The sequence below is a fragment of the Lipophrys pholis genome (assembly GCF_963383615.2).
Source record: "Lipophrys pholis genome assembly, chromosome: 17".
NCBI lineage: Eukaryota > Metazoa > Chordata > Actinopteri > Blenniiformes > Blenniidae > Lipophrys > Lipophrys pholis.
Genome location: NC_137643.1, coordinates 683668 through 710323, shown reverse-complemented (window position 1 = coordinate 710323; position 26656 = coordinate 683668). Strand labels below are relative to the sequence as shown.

At 48.7% G+C, this 26656-nt stretch overlaps 1 protein-coding gene across 1 annotated transcript in view; it reads left to right on the top strand.

Moving 5' to 3' along the window:
* The window catches only part of hivep1 (HIVEP zinc finger 1), a 46051-nt gene that overhangs the window by 15911 nt on the left and 3484 nt on the right, over window positions 1–26656 (top strand). The window contains 5 exon segments of the mRNA XM_080484815.1: window positions 16870–16923; window positions 18749–24495; window positions 24571–24704; window positions 24802–24977; window positions 25979–26080. Of these exon segments, the coding sequence (XP_080340941.1) occupies window positions 16870–16923; window positions 18749–24495; window positions 24571–24704; window positions 24802–24977; window positions 25979–26080 (6213 nt within the window).

The window sequence follows — 26656 nt, the reverse complement described above, 5'->3', positions numbered from 1 at the left end:
GTGTCCGTTTGGTTTCACCAGAGAGAATTGTGGTGCAGTGACGGGAGCGCAGACCCTCCTTCATGGACTTTGTGAGCCGATGGTAAAAATACCAGCGCAGTATTCCCACCAGAGCTTTTAGCGGCACACGGCCTCCTGTGGACGTTATGTAACCTCACCACAGCTCCCACATGTCGGCTGTTTACATATTCTGGTCCGATGATAAAGACGAGAGTGTGAACCCAAACAGTTCCGACTAAAACTCCTGAGAGTTCAGGCTGTTTCTCCACTTGACCTGCAGCAGAAACACAATCTGAAGGTCCTGCTGCTGTTTGTTATTCCAGTAAGTCCCCGTCCCGTCCTCTCTTCTGTCCACCAGGACAAACTGAACTCACCTTACGTTACTCTGCTAATTCAGCCTCACTTCAGGCTCCACACTCGGCCCTGAGCCGGCCGGAGCGCTGATAATACCTTGTAGTAGAAACTTCCTCTTTGTTGTGCTTCAGAATCGACTTGATGAAAATGGCAATTTGACATAAAACAAAGCGTTACTCCCAGAAAGACTCCGATCTCAACGTAAAGCCTATCTAATGAAACCTTCTGGTGAAATGTCCAGAAAACACAAACATGAGACCGGCGGGTCCACAAGAGGCTCCGGTCCGGCCGGATCCCAAACTAATGTGAAACTTTTCAAACTAAATGTTTGTTTTTTAAAGTAGCGACACAACATATAAGAACAAATACTTTCATCACTAAACTCTGAACCACGACAAAGAAAACTTTAAAGTTTAAATCAATTTTACCAAGATGCAACTGGATAGTTTGCAACTTAAATGTGTGACTAACCTGCTCCAGACTTTAGTTCCTTTACTTTGTAGGTAACATGTAATGAATTACTCTAGTAGTTGATAATTGATATCAAATCCATTAAGACCGAAAATACTGAACCTTGTTCAGATCCTGCTGCATGATGGCGGCGAGAAGCTTGTGTGGGCGGAGTCAAAGGGGTTTTCAAGTTATAGAAAGAGAAAGTAAACGATCAATGGACGCACTTATAAAGCCCCAAAGTGCTTCACACAGCTCGTCACATTCACACACACATTCACACACCATGGAGGCTGCAGCCGTGCAAGGCGCCGGCACTGCAATGGGGGCAGTTTGGGGTTCAATGTCTTGCCCAAGGACACTTCGGCATGGAGGCAGGCAGAGATTTTTTATTTCCAGCGAGCAGGACTGGAGCCTCCAGAACATCCTAATACTATCGATCAACACAAACACTCATTACAGGTATTTGGACATGAGTGACGGGAAAGCTGCTCGTTCTGGAACCGTGGATGAAGAGAAATAGATAAAGAATAAATACCACGGGGTTGGTGGGGGGGTGGTGGGGGGTTGGTTTGGGGTGGTGGGTGGGAGGGGTGCTGCCTGCTGGCGAAGCTTCAACCTCTTGTGTAACGCGGTCCATCTCCTCCTCTAGCTGCTGTTGCCATGGGGAGGAGGGATGTTGGTGGGGGTGTAGGGGGGCAGTTCTGAGCTTGTGAAGGTTCTTGGGTGGCAGAGTCTTGGGGGATTTCTGCCCCCCCCCGCTGCAGGAGAGTTATTTTTAGACCTGGACAGATTCAGTCCAATCCGAACCGATCAGATCTGATCCGACGTCTCCTCTCAACGCCGCCGTCAGTCTGCTTCTGGTGTTAGCATTAAAACAAAACAAATCAATCTGAATGAATAAATTGTTTTGAGACGGGAATTTAGCGTGTCCACAGGAGGACCAAGCTTCAGACGTGAGCAGCTCGTCCTGCAGACACGAGACTCTGATTCTGTTTTAACAAACTCACACTGATAACAACCGCTCTACGGAGCTTCATGTTTACGTCTGACCACAGTTTCCCTTCAAAATGCAAGAAAATCTAACAGAAGATTGTTTTGTGTTGAGTCAGCGGCCTGTTAGCTTAGCTTAGCATAAGGACTGGAAACGAGCTAACGAAGCCGCGAAAATAATCTTAGTAATACAGAATTTCCACTTGGATCGGTGTGTTCCGAGGTGACCCTTAATGTTGTTTTTCTGTTGGTGTGAGACGTTCCCAGCATGCAGCAGCTGGTTCTGGCTTGGTTGTTTTTAGGTTTTATTATTCTATACATCCATGTCCCGGCCAGCTCAGATGAAGCCCGTCAGGTTCATGTTCTCACCTCCAGAGTCACCAGGAGACCAGCAGGACCAACTCTGCTGTGTGTTTCAGGTGATGAGTCAGCACTTCTTCAGCTGATTCCTGATCACTAATCAACACCTTCAAGCGATTGTAGATAAAAACATGACGGCGGCAGATCCCTCCGCCTCCCGGCGGCGGGTCCAGGTTAACCCCGTCAGTCACACACCTCCTGATTAGTCGTCTCCGTCAGCGCCCGCTCCGATCGGATCAATGCACAGGACAGATTGATGAGTATTTATAGCCGAGTGGAGCCGTGGGAGGCTGCAAGTAGGTTAGCAGCTAATCTGTGTGTGTGTGTGTGTGTGTGTGTGTGTGTGTGTGTGTGTGTGTGTGTGTGTGTGTGTGTGTGTGTGTGTGTGTGTGTGTGTGTGTGTGTGTGTGTGTGTGTGTGTGTGTGTGTGTGTGTGTGTGTGTGTGTGTGTGTGTGTGTGTGTGTGTGTGTGTGTGTGTGTGTGTGTGTGTGTGTGTGTGTGTGTGTGTGTGTGTGTGTGTGTGTGTGTGTGTGTGTGCGCGCAGAGGAATTAAGGAGCCGCGCTGTTTTCAGATCCTCCATCCTGTTTTGTTTAGCTTTTTTTCTTTTAATAGGATGAGGGAGCGCTGCTGCTGCTCTGCTGCTGCTCTTCTGCTGCTCTGCTGCTGCTGCTGCTCTGCTGCTGCTGCTCTTCTGCTGCGCTGCTGCTGCTGCCGCTCTGCTGCTGCCGCTCGGGGAAGTCAGGCAGGGAGGGCTTTCCCAGATTTAGGGATTAGAAAAAAAAGAGAAAGGAGGGAGGAGGAAGACGGAGGGAGGAGAAAGAAGTGTGGTCGCTCCGCTGACGCTGGAGAAACCAGGCAGAAGTGAGAAGTGAAAGCGCAGAGAGGCAGCTGAGCGAAGACGCTCGTCTGTTCCTCCTCCTCCTCCTCCTCCTCCTCCTCTCTCCGGGAGGCGCAGGCAGGAATGCCAGCAGTTATTGGAGGGAAGCGAGTCTGTCGGGTCTGGAATGTCAGGTGTTTCCCCGTGAGCGCGTCTGACTGAAGGAGGGAAGCGAGCGGCGGCGGCGGCGGCGGCCGGGAGAGTCTCCAGTCTGTCTGAGGTACTGAGCCAACGCTCCTCCACCGATCACCTTCTCTCCTCAGCCTGCTGCTCTTCCTCTCATCACATCGTTCTCATTCTCTCTGGTCTCATGGTGATGTTGCCTTTAGGAAAGAAGCCGTCGGCTCCTTGAACCCAGAACGAGGACTTTCCCTCTTTAGTCTGAGCTGCAAACGGATCAGCGTGTCTGCAAAGGTCGTTCACTTCTTCTGGTTTCCAGTCGCTTACTTTCTAAATCCTGCTGAGACGTTTGCTCAGAAGTTCCTGAAGAGTTTAGAAACTTTTCTCATCATGGTTGCCCCCCCACCCCCCGACCCCCCGACCCGACCACCCCCCCACCATCTCAGAGGGTGGCGGCTGACGCAGCAGGAGGATGGGATGAGCTGCAGGCGTTATGCAACATCTAATGCATCTAATGCAACACATGCCTGTTTGTCCAGTGATGGAGGTTCTGCCTCCGCCTGTCCTCGGCTGTGATTGGCTGCAGGAGGAGAGAAGACGGAGCGTCGATACGTTTCGTTATAGAACAATGCGTTAACTTAGAATGTCACTCTGTCGTGATATATACACCATGTGTTACAGAATATGAAGAGTACGATATGGTGCGTTATGATATGACCTGATATGTCATGGAAAGAGACAGTCGGATATGATTGTCTGGTGTCATACTGTCTCAGCTCATCTCATAAGTTGTATAATAATGTATAGCATCATGTCCTGTAGCTTTCATATGGCCTCATGCTGTTTGCCTCTGTTCTGGATCACATCGTGTGTTAACGTGTTGATATGTTGTGATATGATCCTACTTGATCTCATGTTAAGGTATGATACAGTGATCCAATATCATGTAGTATTATCATATATGTTGTATAATACAAAACAGTACTGTCAATGACTCTATGACCTGATATGACCATTCAAAATGATGCTGTGATACATTATTACATCATACGGTCCAACACCATGCAGGATGCTGCGTCTCAGTTATGTTGGTTTTTACTCTTGAAGTCTGTTCGACAGTCACATGAAGCTGAAGCGACTCCTCGCCGTCTAACGCCCTGAAAGGTTGATGGGAGGCTTGATGCTGCCGGCTGGCTGGCTCGCCGTGCGCTGGACCGTCTGTTGTGACGGCGGTGGAGAAGCGTGTCTCTGTGTTTACCTACAGGACCAGCCATGTATTCACCGACGGAAATGTGCTGAATGAGCTATAAAGGTATCGTCTGGAGGTCGGCGGGGGTCGGCGGGGGTCGGCAGCCAGGCGCCGTCTCTCCGGGCGGGCCGGTGCCGTGCTGCTTTACGGCTCGACTCTGTGTGGAGGAGCTGGATATGAAAGCCTCCATCACTGACCTGGTGGTGGTGACATTCCACTGAGCTCCTGATTTCCAACGCACACCGTCCTCACTGCCTCTTAAAGAGACAGGCACCTCTTTTACAGCTTAACATGAAAATGCAGAAAACCCCATTGGATATGATGAGATAGAAAATGTTTTAAAGAACTGATGAAATTCATCCTGACAATGAACAATTAAAGGTAAACGGATGTTGAGTCCAGTTGAAAATGGAGAAACACGTCGACACTTTGGTGATGTCGCTACCTGACAGGCGAGTTATTGTTGAAACCAATGTTCTGCTTTTTCACTTGACAACGTGGCTTCACCGCCCGTCTTCTACACGTCGCTGTGTCAACACCAAACTTCTTCTGAAACGGAAATGCAAAAACGATGTTTTCTCTTGAAACGTGGTGTAAACTGGTCCGAGTTTCTCCTCCTCGCCATGAAACAGGAAACACGGTGGCGGCGCCGCGTGAGAGTCACTGAGATATTAGAAGTTCTGCGATCAGGCGAGCGGAGCGCCGCCTGCGTCAGAGCTGCCGAAGCTCCACATCTAATTAAGACTTGTCTTTTCCTCGAAGGCTTGGCAGCGGCGCGGCCATTAGATCCTCGGATACCAGAGCAACAGCTGCCAGCTGGATCAGACTTTAGATTCCTCTGATTGGACCTGCGAGTGCGTCAAAGCCTCCGAGTTGAGAAGAAGACGGTGAGAAAGTTTTCTCAGTGCACAGGGACGAGACGCCTCCAGCAGGAGGAGCCTCACCATCGACCCCCGGGGAGGCAAACCGACACGCCGTCCTTTAAGATAAAACAGCGTTCAAAGATTGAACTCCTCCAGACACTGGAAGATGGTGATCTGAACTCCAGCAGCTCTTCTATCACTAGTGTCAGCAGAGGGAGTGGAGCTGAGCTGGTGTCCACACGCCAGCCTCATTATTCTTTTTTAATCATTTCTGTTGTATTTTATCTTCTATTGGGATTGAAAGAATAATTCTACTCTTTTATGATTTATTATATTCTATCACGCTCTAATTTACCTTGTAATTTATCCCATCCTATTGTGATTAACCACATGGTTCAGGATTACTTTCAGTTTGAGTATTTGGGGTACGTCAGGGTCAGTGAGGTTTTCTTCTTCTGTGTGTGTGTGTGGGGGGGGGGGTGTCCCTATGAGGGCCGGTGTCCTCTGCTCCACACACACACACACACACACACACACACACACACACACACACACACACACACACACACACACACACACTCTCCTCTTTAGGTCACTTTGAAGTGCTGAGTCGTCTCTGAACTGACTCACTGGTTATTTTTTGCCTCTAACGTTCCTCCTGGCGGGTTAATTACAGCTGTGGTGTTGATCCAGAGGTTTCTCCTTCCTGTGGTGTGTTTGTTTTGTTGACCCAGCGGTGACTCGGCAGAAAATGCTCGGTCTCGCGGTTTGTCGTCTCTGTCCCTGGTAAATATTTCTATGACTTTCTCAACCTTATTTGGCGGTTAAACGGTAAAAAGTGGACAATTTCCCGTATTGAGTGGTGGAGAAATCCCACGGCCGGAGCTTCTTCCTCTTTCCTCCTCCGGAGACGCTGCGGCTAACGTTAGCTGAAGCTGCAGCTAGCATAGTGAGCAGGTTTTCTAGCGAACCAACCAGCTAATGGAGACTCGGGAGACTCCTAACCCAAACCCTGGAGGACCGGTGTGTCCGCAAAGCTCTCTTCACTTTTAGGAAGGTCCATCGGATCCACTGCATCTCTGACTTTTATGTACCGACTCACACTTTTCTTTCACGAGTTCAATTCCTCCCGTCAGACATGGAACGACTCGCGGGCCGTATTCTAGATTTATCCTCCATATTGGTAGTTCATTAGTTGAGACTCACGTTTATAGCACATTGTTCTCTGCACACACAGCTGTGTGGTTTCATTACAAAAACAAGCAACAGCGCCCTCCCGTGGCCTGGCAGACTAACTCCATTGTTGTCAGTGTGTCTGCTGCTGCAGTGGAAACACACCACTTGTTTTCACGGATGAGGTGTTGTGGTGTAAATGGAGCCTCAGCTACTGGTGGTCCTGCTGATGGTGTTAGTGATTAATGTGATGGAGACTCGTCTCTCTGCCTGGAGGCTACATTCATCTGTCCTCTATCCATCCTCTCTTCATGCAGAGCAGAGCAGGGTTTACCCCCCCCTCCCCCCCCCCTCCCCCCCCCCCCCCCCCCCCCCAGGATCCTGCAGTTTTTACGGCCACTTCCAGACTCGAGGTTTGACGCCCACACGCAGCCTTGAATGTTTCTCTCTCTGCCGCCGGGTCTTTCTGTTTTCCACTGAATCCAGCAGCAGTTTGATTGTTTCATAGAGGAAGACTTCAGTCCAAGACTCTGATCCGCATCAAACCAAATTAGACTGGACTTTATCTCCCAAAGACAGAACTCCGCCTTCACTCGTGTCAGTTTCTCACTCGTTCCTTCAGTTTAGTGTTTGAGCTTCAGTTGCAGAAGATTCCTGGACAGAAGCAGCAGGATCACTGTGAGCAGCAACCCAGTCAGATTCCCATCATATTGGCTCCACAGGTTTTGTGGAACAAAATCTTGTATTTTTCTACTTTTATTTCTGCCCTAAACCTCCAGACTTTGACATTAAAAAAGCTGCAGATCTGCAAGTTCAAGTCAATGGAACTAAAAACAAAGAAATAGTAAGATTAAATGTTAAATGTTGTCTTCTCGCAAAACTTAAACTTCTCATGATCTCATCTCGGTGAACAAATAAACATTTTGGATTCAGAAGAAGCAAAACTAAAGTGAAAGAAACTAGAAACACCTAAGATTAGAAGTAATTACTGCACAAGGAAAGCAGCAACTTGAGACACTATAACTAAAAACTCTCACAGTATTGGTGATTTAAAAAAATGTTTGTCCAGTGTCATGTGAACACGATTAGATTTAAGCTCGACTTCAATATCGAATGGGAAGACGATGTGACGTTATCCACAATAAACCCAACAAAGACACAAATACCTGAGTGTTTTCTGTGTTTTATCTAAACTCAGAGGACTTGAATAGTTTTCCTGAACTCAAGGAGAAATAATGAGTCCAGGTTAAGTGTATTTGGGATTTTAAACGTGTTTTAACAGGCACTGAGGTGCTAAATGTTTTCCTAACACATGAAACGGTCTCAATAATTCCATGAAGTACAATCTGGTTCAAAATGAGCAGAAATAATGTAGTAAGGTTCTAAAAACACTAGAACTGATACATGTGATTGAAGTCCAGATAAGGTGTTTTGAGTGTTTGTGATGAAATGTTTTCAGTCGTCAGGTTGAGTTTTGGTCTCACATTGAACAGAAAGTAAAAGTATGAAGAAGGAAGTGAGAGAGAAGCCGTGAGTTCAGCCGTTTGTGTGCCGGGTAAACATGACCGAGCTGTAAGGCACCCGGGTGCTGGCAGGACACGTTAGGGGGGGGGATCCCCTGGAGGGAGGCAGAGCCGGTTCTCAGTGACGTCACCCGGCCTGCCTCCCCTCCCCCCTCTCGTCCTGGGCCTTACAGGAATTCCCCTCCTCGTCACATTATTCTGAGGAAACCGCAGGCTACGCCCCGCACGGCTGCACCGCTGCTCCACTGCTCCACTGCTCCACCACAGCTGATAGGGTGGAAACAGACCTGGGCCTGCCTCTGTTGACACTCACACACCGACTGTGTGCACTTGTTGTTTTTCTGTTGCCTTTTGTTCTCGTACAAAAGGAGTTGCCGGGTGTTTGTTGGAGCACCGGACGTTTCCTGACATGGAGAACTTGTTGTTTCTAACTGGAACAGAAACTTTCAGGTCGCCCGTCTCTTTCTGCTCCTGAAGCCTCGGCGAGGATCCGCCAACATGTGGAGGCTCTGAGCAGCGAGCGGCGCAGACAGGAAGCAGCCGGCCAGCTGTCACTCAATGGCGGCGCCGCCGTAACTAACAACAAGTGGAGCAGGGGGACGTTGGAGCCCCGGGGATCCGCCGAGAGCTTTTCCTTTGACTGTTGTGCCGAGAGCGGCGCCACTTTCAGTTTTGCTTTGACAGACCCAGGAGGACTCCAGGTTGCAGACTCATGTGTAAGTCCGCCTCCTAACCTGGCTTCAAGTTTCACTCCCGACGATCTCATACTGAAGGAAAAGAAAAAAAACGAAACATCCAGGAAATTCTGTTTTTATTAAAAACAGGACTGCAGCCAACTACAACTGTCAATACTCTCCAGTCCGACAGCAGTTCAACAGTTTAGCACTTCGTCAAACATCCAGGTGACTCAGTGGCTCCGCAGCAGCAGGTAACAAGGCACTTTGGGTTGGGAAGTAGGTCATTAGGATGGAACTTTTGTTGGTTGTGGAGGTCGGGAGGTAGTTTGGTTGGTTGCTAGGTAACAAGGTAGATTTGTTGGCTCTCAGGTCAGTATGTAGTTCATTTGTTTGGTTGCTAGGGAGACGTGTCGGTTGGTCATTAAGGCCGGTTCCTCCCCCAGTTCGGCAAAAAGAACTCATTTTCTTTGGCTCGCTCTTTTCTGGCCAAAGAAATGTTGTTGGGCTGAACCAACCGTCTGGGCCAAAGTCTCTCATCGAAGTTCTGCAGTGTGGATCGCAAACTCTTATGTGATCGCTCAGATTGTTCTTGTTTACTTCCGCATTCCACCACAAGTGCGTGACAGGCTGAGCGTGGCGTCTAGTCACGCTCTGCCGTGTGCTGCAGACACGTTCCAGTTTGCTAATGACTACTTTAATCATGTTTAGAATGTAGTTCCGAAGCTCTTAGCATGTAGCATGTTGCACAGATCGGCGTTTACGTGATGCCCCTGAACGCATCACCCAGGGCTGTCAGCTGCAGGTCAAACCATTAAAACCGGACCCCTTCTCTTTTCTTACTGAAACAGTAAACCTGAGAGTTCATGCAGCTTCTTCTCGGCGTATGAACTCTTTTTTTCGGCAGCTGCCTGACGTCACTCCGAACCTCCTTCTTCTTCTTTTGGGAGTTTGTGGAGGCCTTTAGGGAGGCTAAAGTTACATCTTGCTTGCTAACAAGGTAGTTTGGTTGATTGGTAGTTTGATAAGTAGGTAGGTAAGAGTTGTGGTATGGTGGGCAGGTGTTTTTCGTTTGGCTTTCACCTGGAACTCTTTTAAAGAGTGTTTGATTTGTGTTCCGGCTCTCTGGTCCGGTCCTCCTCCAGCCTGAGGCAGACCTGGTGCATCTAGGAGTTAACCTCACGTTGTCACAGTGAACTCCATCCACCTGATTTCTACCACCATTGTTCATATTTCAGCGTTGACATCCCTACACATAATTACAATGAACGCAGCTCCTTGAAACAACAAACCCTTCCATCCTGATCCAGGAGTGACCCCTTCTCGTCTGAAGCTCACTGATGAATTCGTTTTCTGGTCGAAACAAATGAAATGTGCTTCCTGTGCACGAGGACGGCCGAGGCGTCGCTCGCTGTGTCACAGGCCTCGCAGGCCAGAGGGGAACTGGAGACGCTGACTGGATGCAGTCTGACGGGCGGCTTGTTTTTACTTCCTGTTTTCCTTTTGGCCTCTGCACAGAATGAAGTGAGTGTTTGTGTACAGTGGCGGGCCGGCTGCTGAATTTCAATGACTGTTTCACGTCTTGTCCTGGAGTGTTAGGCTCAAACGCCGACAGGAATCCGAACTGAAAAGCTCAGCTCAGCTGGGAGTTCTCACAGAACAGTGGCTGCATGTGGAGCTGAGCGGGATCGAGCAGTAAACATACACTTGAGGAACTTTTCAATCCTCGACGGACACGGGCCTCGCTTACATGGTTTACATGGCTTACATGGTTTACATGGTTTACATGGTTTACATGGTTTACATGGTTTACATGGTTTACATGGCTTACATGGTTTACATGGCTTACATGGTTTACATGGTTTACATGGCTTACATGGTTTACATGGTTTACATGGTTTACATGGTTTACATGGTTCAAGTGACAACGTATTGTTTTGCATTTGCATTTCAGAAAAGTTTCATGTTTCATGGCAACGTTGTGAAAAAGATGTCCTGGTCCTGCTGCTTCTTTAAGCGACTCATTACACCACCTTGTGGTTGAAAAGGGTACTGCAGTAGTAAACAGGCTGCGGCAGGTTGGTGAACCTGACGACTTCGGCAGAACAAAACGTAATGGTTTTTGTCGTGACATCGTAACTGTTGTTTTATCTCATTTTGCTGATTATTTGAGGTTATCTAGATTTTACCTTCAAGAATCTGACTTGTATCACCTTTAACCCTTTGCTGGATGAATAACTCTCCTGATGTCTTCCAAACTGTCACTGATCAGTTCATGACGAGGCAGAAGTAGATGATAAACATTGAGAATTGGAGAATATCTGGATTTGTTACTTGATTCTCACACACACACACACACACACACACACACACACACACACACACACACACACACACACACACACACACACACACACACACACACACACACACACACACACACACACACACACACACACACACAGTAGATTCTTCGTTATATCAATTTTTCACCGGGTGCCCACACAGTCCCAATAATCAGCGGCCTCCCGTCTGCTGCTTCTTCCACCTCCAGCTTCCTGCGGGGGCAGCGGCGCTGCAGATCCACCGCTGCCTTTGTCTGTGTGCAGGAGGGAAGGTGTGATCAATATTTCATCTGTTGACTGGCTGTTTGCAGCTCCATCATGAATTATTGGGCGGACAGAGCGAAACCTTCGTCTCTCATCATCGTCAATATATTAAGAGATAACTCTGAGGAGTAAATCAGCGTCTCAGCACACTCGTGTGTGTGTGTGTGTGTGTGTGTGTGTGTGTGTGTGTGTGTGTGTGTGTGTGTGTGTGTGTGTGTGTGTGTGTGTGTGTGTGTGTGTGTGTGTGTGTGTGTGTGTGTGTGTGTGTGTGTGTGTGTGTGTGTGTGTGTGTGTGTGTGTGTGTGTGTGTGTGTGTGTGTGTGTGTGTCGGCTGCTTCTCACAGTGACACGTTATGACAGCCCAACGCTTCAGTTAAAGTGGAGTTTTAGCTCCGATCTGCTTCACTGCCATTGTTTCCTCACATTAGCAGTGGCGGGTAAACGCCGCCCCCCGTGCGATGTTGCCTCCGAGTCGTGGGATGTTTAGCAGTCAGCAGCTGATCTGCAGGCTGCACAGAGAGCAGGACGTGCCTCTGCTTCCTTTTATAACCACGGTTTTTACAAGCCGTCCAATCCTCTCTGCTCTCACTGCTTCTCTCAGGCTCTCATCCATCCTGCTGCAGCTTCTGCTTTTCTGTCCATAAATGAAACTCTAGTTTCAGTGGGTGACTGTAAAAAGAAAATCAGAACTGAGTAGAACTTCTTTGGTATGGAGATACCTTGGAAAACTTGCTGGTTAAAAATAATGAAATATTTTAGGTCAGAAACGAGAAACTAGTTCTTAAATATTATGAACTCAACAGCCAATCTGATTCCAGTGTTGGTTTTCTCAGAAATGGTTAATAAGTTGACGTGGCCAACGAGCTTTGATCCTCCATCGTTGGTGCTGATTGGCTGTGAAGCAGTGAGTTAACGTGTGGCAGAGACGGCTGATGATGATGGGCTGCTGGGGAACGGGACCGTGGGACCGTGTCGGGGGAATCCTCGGCGCTGCATCATCGCTCTCGGGTCGGTTCTCCTCCCCGGAGGCCGCCGCTCTGCGCTGGCCGCCGCTCTGCGCTGGCCGCCGCTCTGCCAGCAGAAAGGATGCGTCAGACGCTGACGGGAACCCTCATGAACACTGAGTGGCGGGGTCAGCTGCTGACGGCGGCAGAACGCCACGCGACCAAGACACCAGCTCACTTCCTCCGGAGCTGAGCTCATACGACCGTGTGCTTCCTCCACACGGAGCCAACACGTCACTGTCACGCTTAACTCCTGTTTACTGGAGAAGGAGCCTCATTAATGCTGAACTAACTTCACCCTACTGGAACTAGCATTAGCATTAGCGTGTGTCTGTGGTAGCTGTTGTTAGCGTTTCAGACTCCAAATAATTATTCCTTTTAGAAAATGTCTTGCCTCCACTGTTAGCTTTGCCTTTGGCAAAAGTTGCTGTGACGCTCTTGCAACTGATAGCATTAGCATTAGCTGAAACGGGTGTCTTCTTCCATCTGTTATCCAAACCTGTCGTCTCCTGTGAAGACGAGTTTAATGCTCATAGCAACAAGATGTCTGACATTGAGTAAGATTAGCGTTAGCCTGTAGATTATATTAGCATTAGCAATATTAGATAAACATTGTATTGCTGCTGTCGCCATGTTTAGCCTTAGCATTACTCGGAGCATTACTATTTCACTAAACTCTTGTTTACGCTGTGAAAAGCTCCTTAATAATAATTCATCTAAGTCACATTAGCATGTAGCCACATTAGCTTAGCATTAGCAAACTAAAATTGATTTTACTATTTAAAAATTGTTTGTTGTCACACCTCATACATTTTCAGTTTGAAAGAAGATAAAAACATGTTTCTGTTGAAAAGATTATTCATAATTAATTCTTAAATATTTTTCCTTTGACTGATTGAAGAACTGACGACTCATCATCTACAGTCTATTTTTTATCTACGTGTGTGTGTGTGTGTGTGTGTGTGTGTGTGTGTGTGTGTGTGTGTGTGTGTGTGTGTGTGTGTGTGTGTGTGTGTGTGTGTGTGTGTGTGTGTGTGTGTGTGTGTGTGTGTGTGTGTGTGTGTGTGTGTGTGTGTGTGTGTGTGTGCTGGATTACATAATCATCGGCTCGGTGAGGAAGAAGGCAGCTGCCAACTCCCATCTCATCATCTTCAACCAGCTGAGCCTCTCTTCTTCCTCCTCTCCTATGTTATGGCGTCTCCCTCCTCCTCCTCCTCCTCCTCCTCCTCCTCAGATCAGTTCAGTCCTGGTCCAGTTGAAGTGTTCAGGCTTGTTGAGGACTTCGGTTCTTGATGCTAACGTGCTAACAGGAGGCGCTACGCCCGTCTGGCACATGAACGTTGTGAATCTGTCCTCCTGAAGTCAAACATGGCGGCGTCAGACTATGGCTGAGGTGGGTGGAGGTCGGGGAGCCAGCGAACAGGCAGAGCGGCCCCCTGCAGGGATCAAGGCCACGTTCGCCGTGACGATGCCCCCCTCCCTCGGCGTTGATAGGCAGCAGTGGGGGCTCACGCTTTCCCATCACATGACGTCACCTCGGCGGCCTCTGGGCTCAGTAATCACATTTCCCACTCGTTACAGAGCAGAGAGAGCAGTGGGCTGCAAGGTGCTCCAACGTCATGGGGGGGGGGGGGGGGGGGGGGGGCATTAAAGATTCACGGTTGTCATGACAGCGAGCAGCGAGGAGAACGACTCCTTCACCCACAAACTCCTGCCTAATTGACATGCGCCCGCCCACTCGGCCCCTCCCTGCACGAGTCGGAGGACGAGCCTCCATCTGCATCACGGGTCGATTCTGCTCCGAGACGCTCCATCGTCTTCAGGCTGAGCTGCATCAGGAGACTCTAACCTCAACACTCGTTGAGTTTTCTGTCGTTAAGGTGCGCTGATGTTCTAGAGAAACAATGTAAACACACACTGACACTCAGGAACGATCGTACTGATCGGACAGTGGACCATCACATCAAAGTTCTCCTAATTCGACGGTTCTTTAAAGGCTCATGTTCTGTTAAACCCACTTCCTAAAGGTTCTCCAGCAGTACTACTCGTCCCCATACCTGGACTGACGTCCCAGAAGTGAAGACAGTCTGTCCTCTCTGTCCCTGGCTTGTTTCAGGTTTTAAAAAGTGTGTTGCTCCAAGCAGCCAATCAGAAATCAAACCCTATATAGTGTCATCGGGGGTTTAGCCAATCCCAATCAAGGTAGGCCCTCCCTTTGACTCCTCCCACTATTAGGCAGCTCTGCTCTGGCACATGGCACCACGAGAGGAAGTACTTCCTCCTCTTCCCAAGATGGGCATGTGTGGGCGGAGCCAGTCCAGCTCACACAGACACAGCAGATTCTGAATGTAGCTCCTATGATCCAATATTCAAATGAGGAAAATCAAGGAGGAGCTAGAAACTTAGAATACTGAAGGTTTCTGGACCGACCAGACCAGGAGGAGGAGGAGAACAGGAGGAGGAGGAGGAGGAGGAGGAGGTGAACATCTGGATATAAACGTAGCCCTGCTGTTACCATGACCACAAAGGAAGCACCAGGTGTATCCCTCCTCATTACCTCATGTTCATAACGTTAAGGGAACCTTACTTTTTGTAGGATTTAGTCAAGCGGCTGGCTGCAGCGACCACAGTGGGTTTGGAGCGTTTCCATGTTCCCCGTGTGCAGGTACGAATCCTTCAACATGAGTGTGCGGCTGACTGGAGACTTTCTGAGTGTTTCCTGCGAGGGACTGTTGAGCTGCCCGTTACCTTCACCGGTTGGATAAAGAGATTTAAGATGGACGTTTGTTATTTTGACTGAAGGTGGTGGGACTGACTGAATGTTTGCTCCATGTGAGGCCCTTAATGTTTACAGGCTGGATAGTTAAAGATTTACAGTGCGACTGGTCTGCAGCATGTGCTGCTCAGGATTTTGGTTTCAAACCGCACTCGTAAACGGTTTGGCTCTAAGTGGGGCTTTGCGGGTTTTCTCTGGCCACGTTGGGATTCGGCGGTCATGTTCCGCGCCGCGTTCTGGCTTTCATCAGCCGGTTCCATTTTCGCCGTTTCCCCGTGGTTACCGGAGAATCCCACAGATCTCCGACTGTGTCGTCACACCTGCCGGAGCCACCGGAGGCGGTGACCAAGGAAATGGGAGCGATGCTGTAATGACTCCCTGCTGGTTCTGAGGGGAAAGGTTTATTTTTCTGGTGGTGATCCGTCTCTTTCCACTAGTTCCTGTTCTGGACTTCATGGGCGTCTCTCGTAAGAAGAGGAATCTGATGTAGTTTACGCTCCGGCCTCCTTCCGAACACAAACCACTGATGTTTGCTGTCATCAGTCTGGTTCAACGCTGCGGTCCGTTATCAGTCAAACTGTGTTTGATACCAAATGTTTCATGTCCGTTGCTCAACAACCGTTCCAAAAAAGCTCAATGTGCAGATTTTGAGCAAATATTTTAGATTTTACTACAATTGGAATGAAGTCCTGTTGGTACTTCAATGACGGAACTTTTAAATAACTAAAACTACGTTTACTTACATTAAACTTCAAAAAAGACTGCATGAGGCGCTTTTCAAAGTGCTTGTTCAGATTTATGAATCCAATCCCAGATGTTCGGGGTAAGAAATGTTTAAATAAAAGAGTTAGTAACCCGATGTTCTGTAAACATCATTCTGATTGTCTCTACTGAGCATGTGCACCACGGATAGTTACTCCGTCCGCGGTGACCAGGACCAGCGTTTCCCTTGTTTCCATGGAGATGAAGCCTTTTCTAAAAGTTCCACCTTGGGAGCCCCGAGCACCGTTGTCGTGTAAACAGATGCACTTGAAATCGTAACGGGAACGTTAGACGGTGAACGCAGCCTGCAGGATGGAACCCTGAGGAATGCCATGATGATTTCTTTGTAAATAGACCTGGAAAACACACACACACACACACACACACACACACACACACACACACACACACACACACTGTGTGTGCCTGGGTTGCTGTGCTTCTGCTGGCTGGGCGCCTTTGTTTTGCTTCACGGCGCGCAGGGGTGGGGACGCATTATGTAATGTGTGGCGTGTGCCTGGGATGAAGAAAGAAAGAAAAGAGCGTGCGATGGAGAAGGGTGTGACTGGAGTAGCGCACACACACACACACACACACACACACACACACACACACACACACACACACAATGACATAATCCGGTGACCTCTTCAGAGTGTTCCCGGCATCGCCTGGTGAGTCCAGAGGAAAACACGTCTCTCTGGGGTGTTGTCCTCTGGTCAGCGGAGACACAAAACGAGGTTAATCTGATGTTTACCGTCAACAAAAGACTCAGAAAATACTCAGCATGGGAGAAAGTACCGAGAAAAATCAGCCTCATTAATATCGTAATAAAACACCAACATAATGAGAACTAGACTGAAATACTGTATATAACAGCATATCATCAGTAAACACCGTGTGTGTGTGTGTGTGTGTGTGTGTGTGTGTGTGTGTGTGTGTGTGTGTGTGTGTGTGTGTGTGTGTGTGTGTGTGTGTGTGTGTGTGTGTGTGTGTGTGTGTGTGTGTGTGTGTGTGTGTGTGTGTGTGTGTGTGTGTGTGATGACTGCACATCACACTTCACTCTGTTTGTGTTCCCAGATAAAATCGAGGAGGCGCAGAAGGAGCTGAAAGACCCCAAAGGCTCCATGAAAGGTTAGAAATCCTCCACATCACTCATCTAATGATTCATATTCTGATTATTTCTACTTTTCTTTAGATATTTAAAGTCCCTCTAGCAGAATATTCCAGAGCTCCTCCTCCAGACGGTCTCCCTTCTGCACAGAGAATAAACCCGAACACCAAAACCAGAGCGTCTCCACTCATTTCCTCTCAGTCCCAACCTGCACTTTCCAAATCCATCACATCAAAGTCCAGATGTTTACAAACAAACCAGAGTTTGTATCCATCAAACTGTTTATATTTTCTAACTGACGTCGTCTTAGGAAAGCTGCAGCAAAGGATTCTGGGATATCAAAGATGGCATCTCGGCAGCTCCAGACAACATCTCAACATTTGACTGAAACTGATGGTAGAGGGTTTTTCCAGAGTGGATCCAGATCAAGTGATCTTGAGACACGATTCCTCAGGAATCTTCTGGAGTTTCCTTGAAGCTAAGATGCCAACAGACCAGGTTATGTTCTACCAAATATAAATACAGGAAATACCAGTTTGTCTGATTGTAAAGAGGAATTTCCTCCACAAAGGTTTTGACAACGTATTAGAGACGATCATCGACCACTAACACCGCCTCCTAAAGGTTTCATTTCCCCGTCTCATTCTGGGAGAGGAGGTTTTATCTAATTAAGCTAATTGAGTGAAATTTATACATTTCAAAAGTAGTAATTAAGTAGTACTATGAACGAGAAAGCCAAACATCGTTTTAAAATAAACTGGTTAGTTTTAGAAATCGTCTCAGGCTGACTGTGCCTCCCAAAGCCGCTCAGCCCTGTTTGCATCCAGAATGGATTAACTTACGTAAAGACAAGGCGTTCCTCAATCTAATTATGCCACGGGCTTTGGAGGAACCTGATCTCATCCTGGGAAATACTCACACCGGCCAGGAAACTGTGACAAGGCAGCGCTGCTCTTACACAACGTGTCCTCAGAAAGCGCTGCGAGCGCTGGCTGCAGGATTACAGGACTCCGCTGTCTGCTGGGCGGCGTCTTCACAACACTGCTGCCGTTCTGAATCATGCAAACCTGCAGGTTGGGCTGTTAAACATACTGATTATCAAGGGAAGAAGAGAAGAATTGAAAGAAATGACTGTTTACTTAAGTAAGGAAGTGTGGGCCTTCGCGATATTACTCACAATACGATCAATAAACACTGAAGGAGATGTTTCCAAACAAAAGTCCTAAGAAAGATCCTGCTGGAAAAAAGTAAATACAAGTGAAAGAACTTGGCAGATTTGTCCTGTAACAAATGTTTATGTAGTTTTTTGAATAGGAGGAGGAAAATCTGACAAACAGTATTCACACACACATTCACACACACATTCACACACACATTCACACACCAACGGAGGTGGCGGCGGCCATGCAAGGCGCTCGGTCCATTCACTGGGAGCAGTTTGGGGTTCAGTGTCTTGCTCAAGGTTACCTCGACAGGTGGAGATGGGAAAACGAACCTTCAACTTTTTGATTGAGAGACGAGTCACAGCCAATAAAGGGACTTTGACTTGATGAACTTTACCACAATAAATTATTTACTTTGGAAGTACATTTCTCAGCAATAAATCTTATATTTATAAACAAATGTGTTTAAAAGGTTTCTATTCCAGTAGGGACGTCCATGCTTTGTTTTTATGGTGGAGCAAAGTTTTTAACAAGCGGTTATTGCGGTAGAAACTTTCCTGCTTCTCATTGCTGTCTCTCTCTCTCTCTCTCTCTCTCTCTCTCTCTCTCTCTCTCTCTCTCTCTGGCTCTCTCTCTCTCTCTCTCTCTCTCTCTCTGGCTCTCTCTCTCTCTGGCTCTGCAGGGATCTCCGACAGCTGCCGGAGAAATGCAAACAACATAAAAGGCCTGAAGAGGAAAAAGGTTGTTGCAGAGAATCAGCTCAAGAAAATCCCCAAGTCTCCAGTGAAGAAGCCGCTGCAGCTGAAAACCTCGGGAGCGTCGTCCAAGCAAACGGCGGCGTCCTGCTCCTCCTCCAACAGCCCATCACACAACCCCTCCAGTGGGAAAAGTGACCAGAATGAAAAACCAGCTGCAGCTTCTTCTGAGAAGGCCTCGTTTCCCCCCGGTGCTGAGAGGTTGAAGCAGGAGGAAACATCTTCTCGCCCGCCGTCTGTTGAGCGTGCCGATGCCGAGCGAAGCTCGTCGACTCCTCCTGAAGTGACGGAGTCCAAAGAGAGCCGGAGTGGAGAGCCCAGCTTCGAGGGAGATCGGTACCAGAGCAGCGCTCCACTGGATGTTCTCCTCAAGGCCATGGAGCCGGACTTCAGTACTCTGGCTGAGAAGAGAAACTCCTCACTGGCCACGAGTGCTGCTAAACCATCCGTCAGCCTCCATACTCACTGTAGTGGCGACGTAACGGCGGTGCCAGCGGTCAACGTCGGTCTGCCGACCCAACCCTCCCACATGCAGACCTACTACATCGACAAACAGGGCAACTTCATTGGCATTGCGGCGCCGCTGCCCGGTACCGTGCAGACGCCCACACAGAGGACCGCTCCGCTCGCTGTGCCACAGTTTATGTCCCTCGGTTCCAATCCAGAAAAGCCCAGCTTGCACATGAACTTTAATACGGGACCCTCCACCATCACGCATGCACCCGTTCCCTCAGGCTCCACCACGCTGCCACAAAGCCAACCTCCCGTCGTGCACACATGCCAGTCCCTCTCGGCCAGCGTTCCCAGCACAATCCAGGTCCCCGTTACACCGGGAACCAATCAGGTTCAAATGACCACGGTTATGAACTTTGGTGCTGAACAGGTCTCCAAGGACCAAAAGTCTAAGAAGCCAGGAAAGTATGTTTGTGAATACTGCAACCGAGCATGTGCAAAACCCAGCGTGCTACTCAAACACATCAGGTCTCACACAGGAGAAAGACCATATCCCTGCGTTACTTGTGGTTTTTCTTTTAAGACCAAGAGTAACTTGTACAAGCACAAGAAATCACATGCTCACGCTATAAAACTGGGGCTTATCGCACGCTCTGAATCTGGAGGCGGATCGCTGTCTCAAGAATCTGACAAAAACCTGGGGACACACTCAGAAGGCGAGGAGAGTGGAGAGAGTGATGAGGAGGGCAGCACTGCAGACCTCGACCCCGACTCATCTCAGAGCAGCGTGGCGGCTTTGTCTGAAAGTAGTTTACAGAGCGCAGGCACAACCCAGGGAGGCCACATGGAAGCAGATCTATCAGCTGCGTTTGAATCGGTCAAATCGTCTTCGAGTCAGAAAGCTCATGAGCCTAAAGTGACGGCTGCACTTCCAAAAGTTGTCGTGTATCCAGTTAATGTCTCCCCTCTGAGGGCGGACAGTCCCAGAGTTACCGGCGCTGCACCTGAACAAGCCGCCGCACAACGGCAAAGAGAGTTTCAGACGGCGAACCTGAGATCAAACGTCACGGTCTTGTCATCTCTGAAGGAGGTGGACGGTACGCACCCCTCCCTGGACACTGTGAGTGAAGATGAGGACCACCACTGCAAGTCTCCACTATTAGGTGGACACGCTCAGCTTCAGCGGCAGCAGGCAACAGACTTCTCTCAGCAGCAGCAGCCCAAGTGTCTGCTCAGTCCTCGCAGTTTGGGAAGCACAGACTCTGGCTACTTCTCACGGTCTGAAAGTGCTGATCAGGCCATGAGTCCACCGAGCCCCTTTGTCAAGATTACGCCGCCAGTCGACGTTGAAGTGGTGAAGAGTGCTCCTCCCAGCGTCCCTCCTGTTGTTGCCACAGTCATGCATGTAGCAGCTGAGCAAAGGTCACGGGTCACTGAGGGTCAGATGCGTCCGCCGTTAGAAGCCAGCGCACGCTCGCTGGAAGAACGGATTTCAAAGTTGATATCTGATAACGAGGCGGTCGTTGACAACAAGCAGTTGGACAGTGTGAAGCCCAGGAGAACGTCTCTCTCCAGGAAAGGTAGCATAGATTCCCCGAAATCATACATTTTCAAAGACTCTTTTCAGTTCGACCTGAAACCAATGGGAAGAAGGTCCAGCTCCAGTTCAGATATCCCCAAATCCCCGTTCACTCCCACAGATAAGTCAAAGCCAGTCTTACTTCTCTCTGTACCCCCCCAATACCCACCAATGGATTGTTTGCCAATAACACGGAGTAATTCTATGCCTACGACAGCGGGGCACTCAGCTCTTCCACTCAATGTCACCCCCCTCCCATACCGAATTTGTCAGTCATTTGATGAGAAAATTAGTTCACTGAACGATGATGTATTTTCATCAGCCCCTTCCACCCCGAACCCTGCGATTCATTCACGAACTTTAGTCAGACAAGCAGCAGTGGAGGACTTCTCCACTAGCGAGGGGCACGGCCTCCCAACAGTCCGCTCCATGGATGAAGGTTACCATGATCCAAGCAGCGCCACAGAACTGATGCAAAGAAGCAGATCTTTTGAACACAGTCAGGACAGAAACAGAAAACCCCAGCAGAACAAGGGCACGATGTACGAGTGTGAAACCTGTCGGAACCGGTACAGAAAGTTAGAGAATTTTGAAACACACAAGAAGTTTTATTGCTCTGAGCTTCATGGTCCCAAAAACAAGCCCATGCCTGCTAAAGAAACAGATCAAGATGTTTTTCATGTAAATGTACAGCAGCCCTTTGTTGCGAGGTCGACTCCAGGTTCAACCGTTCTCGACCATCAGACGTCACTCAGAAAGAGAAGGAAAAAGAAAAGCGTTGGTGATGAGGATGATCAATCTCCAACTGACATCATTCCACCTTGTTCCGTTAGTTTTGAGCTACCTGCAGGTTTGCCAAATAGGACGTTTTCTCAGCACGCACTGCTAGTGGATGTACAGCCCAAAAACAGCCAGTCAAAGCTACCTCAAATTCAGCTTGCAATAGCAAGAGGTATTAATACTTTAGATTCCAGACTGTCGCCAATACGAGAGACCCAGATCAGCACCTCCAATAAAGGAGAGTTGCAAAGGCAAGGCAGTGGTACGTCAGTCATCAGACACACCAACTCTCTCAGTAGACCCAATTCCTTTGAGACAGAGTCTCTGGACAGGGTCTCTCCTGTTGACAACATCGAGAAGGATTCCCTGAACAAACCCAAAACAGATGTACCAGCAGTCTCAGCTGACAACTATCACGAAACCATATCCAAACCCAAGACTGCCGAGTATGGAACACCAAGGAAGGAGCAGGGCAGTAACAGCACGGTGGCAGTGGTTGGTGCAAACTGTACTCCTGTTCATCAGTCTCGCCTCGTCCGTCAGAACAACATCCAAGTTCCCGAGATTTTGGTGACGGAGGATTCTGACAGAGAGCACGAAACACAAACTTCAGAGGCGGCAGATAAGCCTTCCGATCAGTTCAGCTGGCCTCAGAGGAGCGAGAGCTTGTCCAAATTACCAGCAGAGAAGCTGCCCCCTAAGAAGAAAAGAATCCGGCTGGCACAAATGGACCACTCTTCAGGGGAATCCAGTTTTGAGTCCAGCCTCTCGCGAAGCCTCAGCAGGGACAGTAGCCTTTCTCGCTGTTCCAGCATCTCAGCCTCCTTTGAAAGAGATGAGCCATCCAGGTCGGAAAGTCCCTCTCGAGCGGAGTGCGTTAGCAGCGTTCCTGAAGCTCAATGTTCGGCAGCAGCCTTCAACACTCTTGGCGTGCCTGGCATGATGAGGCGTGCTGCGTCCGAACAGATCACTTGTACCCAGCCCTCTGTTGAGATTTCATGCGACTATCGTAGCAAGTCCTTTGACTGTGGCAATGTGTCACCCAGCCGATCGCTGTCGCCTGGTGGTCAGACAAAAAGTGGAAAACCTTTTCAAGGTCCTCAAGTGCCACTGATTGAAAGGAGACGGGGGCCTTTGGTTCGACAGATGTCTTTAAAGATTGGCCCAGAGAGTCAGCAGCCTCTCCGGAAAGCTATGGTACCTCTGGATAAACCTCTAATTTCAAATGTTAGCTCGTTTCCTCCGAACAGATCTCAGCAGATCCACATTGCCAATAAACACACTGCCGCTCAGCCTTTCGTCCTGCACACTGGAGAGCAACCTTTGCAAAAGAATGAACAAATGGTACAAAGCATTAATTTGGGTAGCCCGACTCAACAGCCTCAGGTTCATGGCCTTCCACACCCTTGGCATCAAACATCAAGGGTTCCAATCTGCCAAAAGATTCAACAACCGCTCAGTCAGATCTTAGTTTGTCGTGATAATGTCCAAAACAAACCAACTGATTCTGAAGAGAAGAAAAGCTTTGTGCCCAAATACCAACTGCAGTGTCCCGTCCTGAGAGCCAGCCAAACATTTTCCTTCTCCAGCACACAGGGAACTCGGATAGCCTTGCCAGTTTTAACAATACCTATTGCCAATACAGTTCTGAGCGTGTCAAAATCATCAGAAGTGATCCAGAATGTGTACGTTGCTCAGCCCACCCAACAGGCCTCTGACATTAAGACACAGACTGTTGTTTTGTCTGGTGACCAACAAAGAGATCCATTTGATCGGACCCAAGCAGGTCCAATACCACTGCCACAAATCCTGATAACCCATGAGCAGATGCACCCTGCGTCCTCCATGTCAAACAAAATCAGCCTGTCGTCCAGTCAGAGTGTTGAGAGCGACGCTCACGCCGTACAAATGGCAAAGAAGGACTGGACTCAGACAGGAAGCAGTAATACTCAATCTTCAGAACAAGCATCACCTTTACACTGCACACAGAAACTGGCCTCAGTCACACTGTGTCCACAGCAAGAGCCCACTGCTTCCAGTAAACGAATGTTGTCTCCAGCAAACAGCCTGGACATTTACATGGAGAAGCACCAAAAAAGAGCCAAGGATGAGCACGGCGTGGCCTGCCTGACTGACGGCCGCTCCGTCAACTATCTCAACTCAAAGATGTCAGAGGTGACCAGGCAACGAAAGCTCATGCTTGTGAGGCAGGTTTGTACGACCGAGCCGGTGGACAGTCCAATAGAAACTGAGGCTCCACCTCTGCCAGAAGTCAAATCAGATGGGGAGAAGGACTCCGAGGCCACTGATGATGTTAAACCCATGTCGCCTGATGCTGCTGGCCTGGAAAAAGACATAACCACCGTCATCCAAGAGGAGGTTGGTTCTGTTCTGAATACAACATCTGGACGCCACGGCACGTTGCTGCCAGCCAATAACACTCTGAAGCCTCAGGAGAAAGCCGAGGAGCAGAGGTGGACCCCGTCCAAATCCCCAATCAGACCCTCCAGTTTCCACGGTGGCCAGGTGAAGCTGACCACGTCTGTGTCTGTGGTGAACACCAAGGACAGCCACCGCCTGTCTTTCCCCAGCCTGAAGACCGCCACCACTTTCACCTGGTGCTTCCTGATGAAGAGGAAGCCTCTTCATGCTCCACAGGCCGACCTGAAGACTTCTGCCTACAGTACATGGACGGTCAGCCCCAACAACCCAAACCCCCTGGGACTGCCCACCAAGGTGGTCATGTCTCTGTTTGACTCCAAACTGAGCTCCAAGAAGGTCCACTACACCTCAGCCATAAAGACCAGCGGGAAGTCAGACATCTTGTCTTACTCGGGCAAGCTGAAAGACGTGATGGCCAGGGTAAGATGCGACTGTCAGGGAAGGTGTTTCTGCTTCGTTCAGACCAATAACTTCACCTGCTTCTTCCTTCTGCAGCTGCCAGTTACCCAGAAGTCTGCACCAGTGGAAAAAACAAGTACAACGCAACCTGAAGCCTCAGCGAGCAATGACTCGGAAAAGGATTTGGCTTCTGCGACGGAACCGAGGAGGGTGAAAATATTCGACGGCGGGTACGATCCAAAACAGTTGGAGTGGTTTTATTGGACACTTGCTTTGCTTTAGATGGTTTTTTAAAATCCTTTTCTCACATGCGTCCGAAACCCACAGGTACAAATCCAACGAGGAGTACGTGTACGTACGCGGGCGTGGACGGGGGAAATACATCTGCGAGGAGTGTGGCATTCGCTGCAAGAAGCCTAGCATGCTACGTAAACACATCCGCACGCACTCCGACGTCCGGCCGTACCACTGCGTCCACTGCAACTTCTCCTTCAAGACCAAAGGTCAGAGGTCGTCCGTCTGCAGAACGTTTTCCAGTGAAACTGAAAACTATTGTAGTGTTTTGGGTTTCCGCTCAGAGCCACTGAAAACACAACTTTTCTGAAAACTGCTCTCAAGGTGGAACTATTCAAAAACGTTCCTTGTCTGTGGAAACTTTTCTGAAACGCTGCTGCTGCACAGGTTTTACTTTTACACGGCAACGAAACCAAGTATTTTCAAAAAGTTCCACCTTGGGAGCAGTTTTCAAAAAGTTGTGTTTTCATTGGCTCAGAGCGCCGCTGTTGTATAACTGGAAACCCAAAACGCAACAAAGGTTTTGCTGTTTCACTTGAAATCGTTGCCGAGTGTCGTTCTGGAAGTGTTGGTGAAATCACATCATACATTAGAAAAGTAGAAGTTTCCTATTTTCTAAATCAAACCATTCAAATCTTTTAACGCTTTTCGTTGTTTTACTTCCCATCATTTTAGTTTATAAGTCAAGAAAATGATGCATCACAAAATATAGAATACTGACATTTTACTTCTTTTTAAACAAAAGTTAAATATACATTTTCCACGATATTCTTATTTTTCCATTGGCCCTTGATGGTCTGACTTCCAACATGTGTTACCAACGGCACAAGGGTTTGATAGACTTGTAGGACACTGGGTATTTCCAACGTGTCTTTTGTCTTTGTGATTTCTCGAATATCCTTCGAATCGAACAAAAAGAGGTAAGAATGCACATGAAGCTGTTGTTTCACTGAAGTGATAGTTTCCCTCTTCACCATGAGATGAAAGACCTTCCTGCAGCAGTGATTCACCGTTCTTGAAGGAACCGTTCTTCCCACGCGACGCAGCAGAACAGTACTCGGTGTCAGCAGCCCACGTTCACTTCAGAATGTCTCCATCAGTTACTCACCCTGCACAAAGATTGCTTACTCTTACATAAAGTCCCCGAGTGCTGCTGTTCCCGCTCTGCCCACCAGGAGACCTCCTGACCGTTCTCCTCCCTCCCTTCCAGGGAACCTGACCAAGCACATGAAGTCCAAGGCCCACAGTAAGAAGTGCCTGGAGATGGGGGTGCCGGAGGGTCTGATTGAGGACCAGGACGCCGAGGACTCAGGTACGACGCGCCGCCTCAGCTCACTTATTGTTGAATTATCGACGATCTTCAAGCAGGACGGCGGAAACATGGACGCTCTGTTCCTCAATAGCGTCGCTCTGGTCTCACTACAAGTTCTCTGGTAACTCAAAGCGTGTGTGGGCGGCGTGTGTGGGCGGCGTGCGCAGCGGCGTGCGCAGCGGCGTGCGCAGCGGCGTGCGCAGCGGCGTGCGCAGCGGCGTGCGCAGCGGCGTTTAGAACGAGGAACTTCTGCGTCTAATTTTAGAAAAAAAAGAAAGAGAAGCTGACGGCAGGTTGCTAACATGTTAGCATCAGAACATTAAAGCAACGAAAACTTAAATTAGTCACTTTTTTTTTTCATTAATTCTTCATAAGTTTGGTCCAAAACGGCAAAAGACAAACGTTAACGACATCCTTTCCTCTCCTTTAATGCTAATGAGCATAAGCTGGCATCTCCATGGCAACCAGGTTGCTTGTGTGAGAGAATAAACCTGCAGGACCACAAACAACATAAACAACAAAACACGAGCTAATTAGCCTCAATCAGCTAACGTGACGGCACGCAAAGGGAAAGAA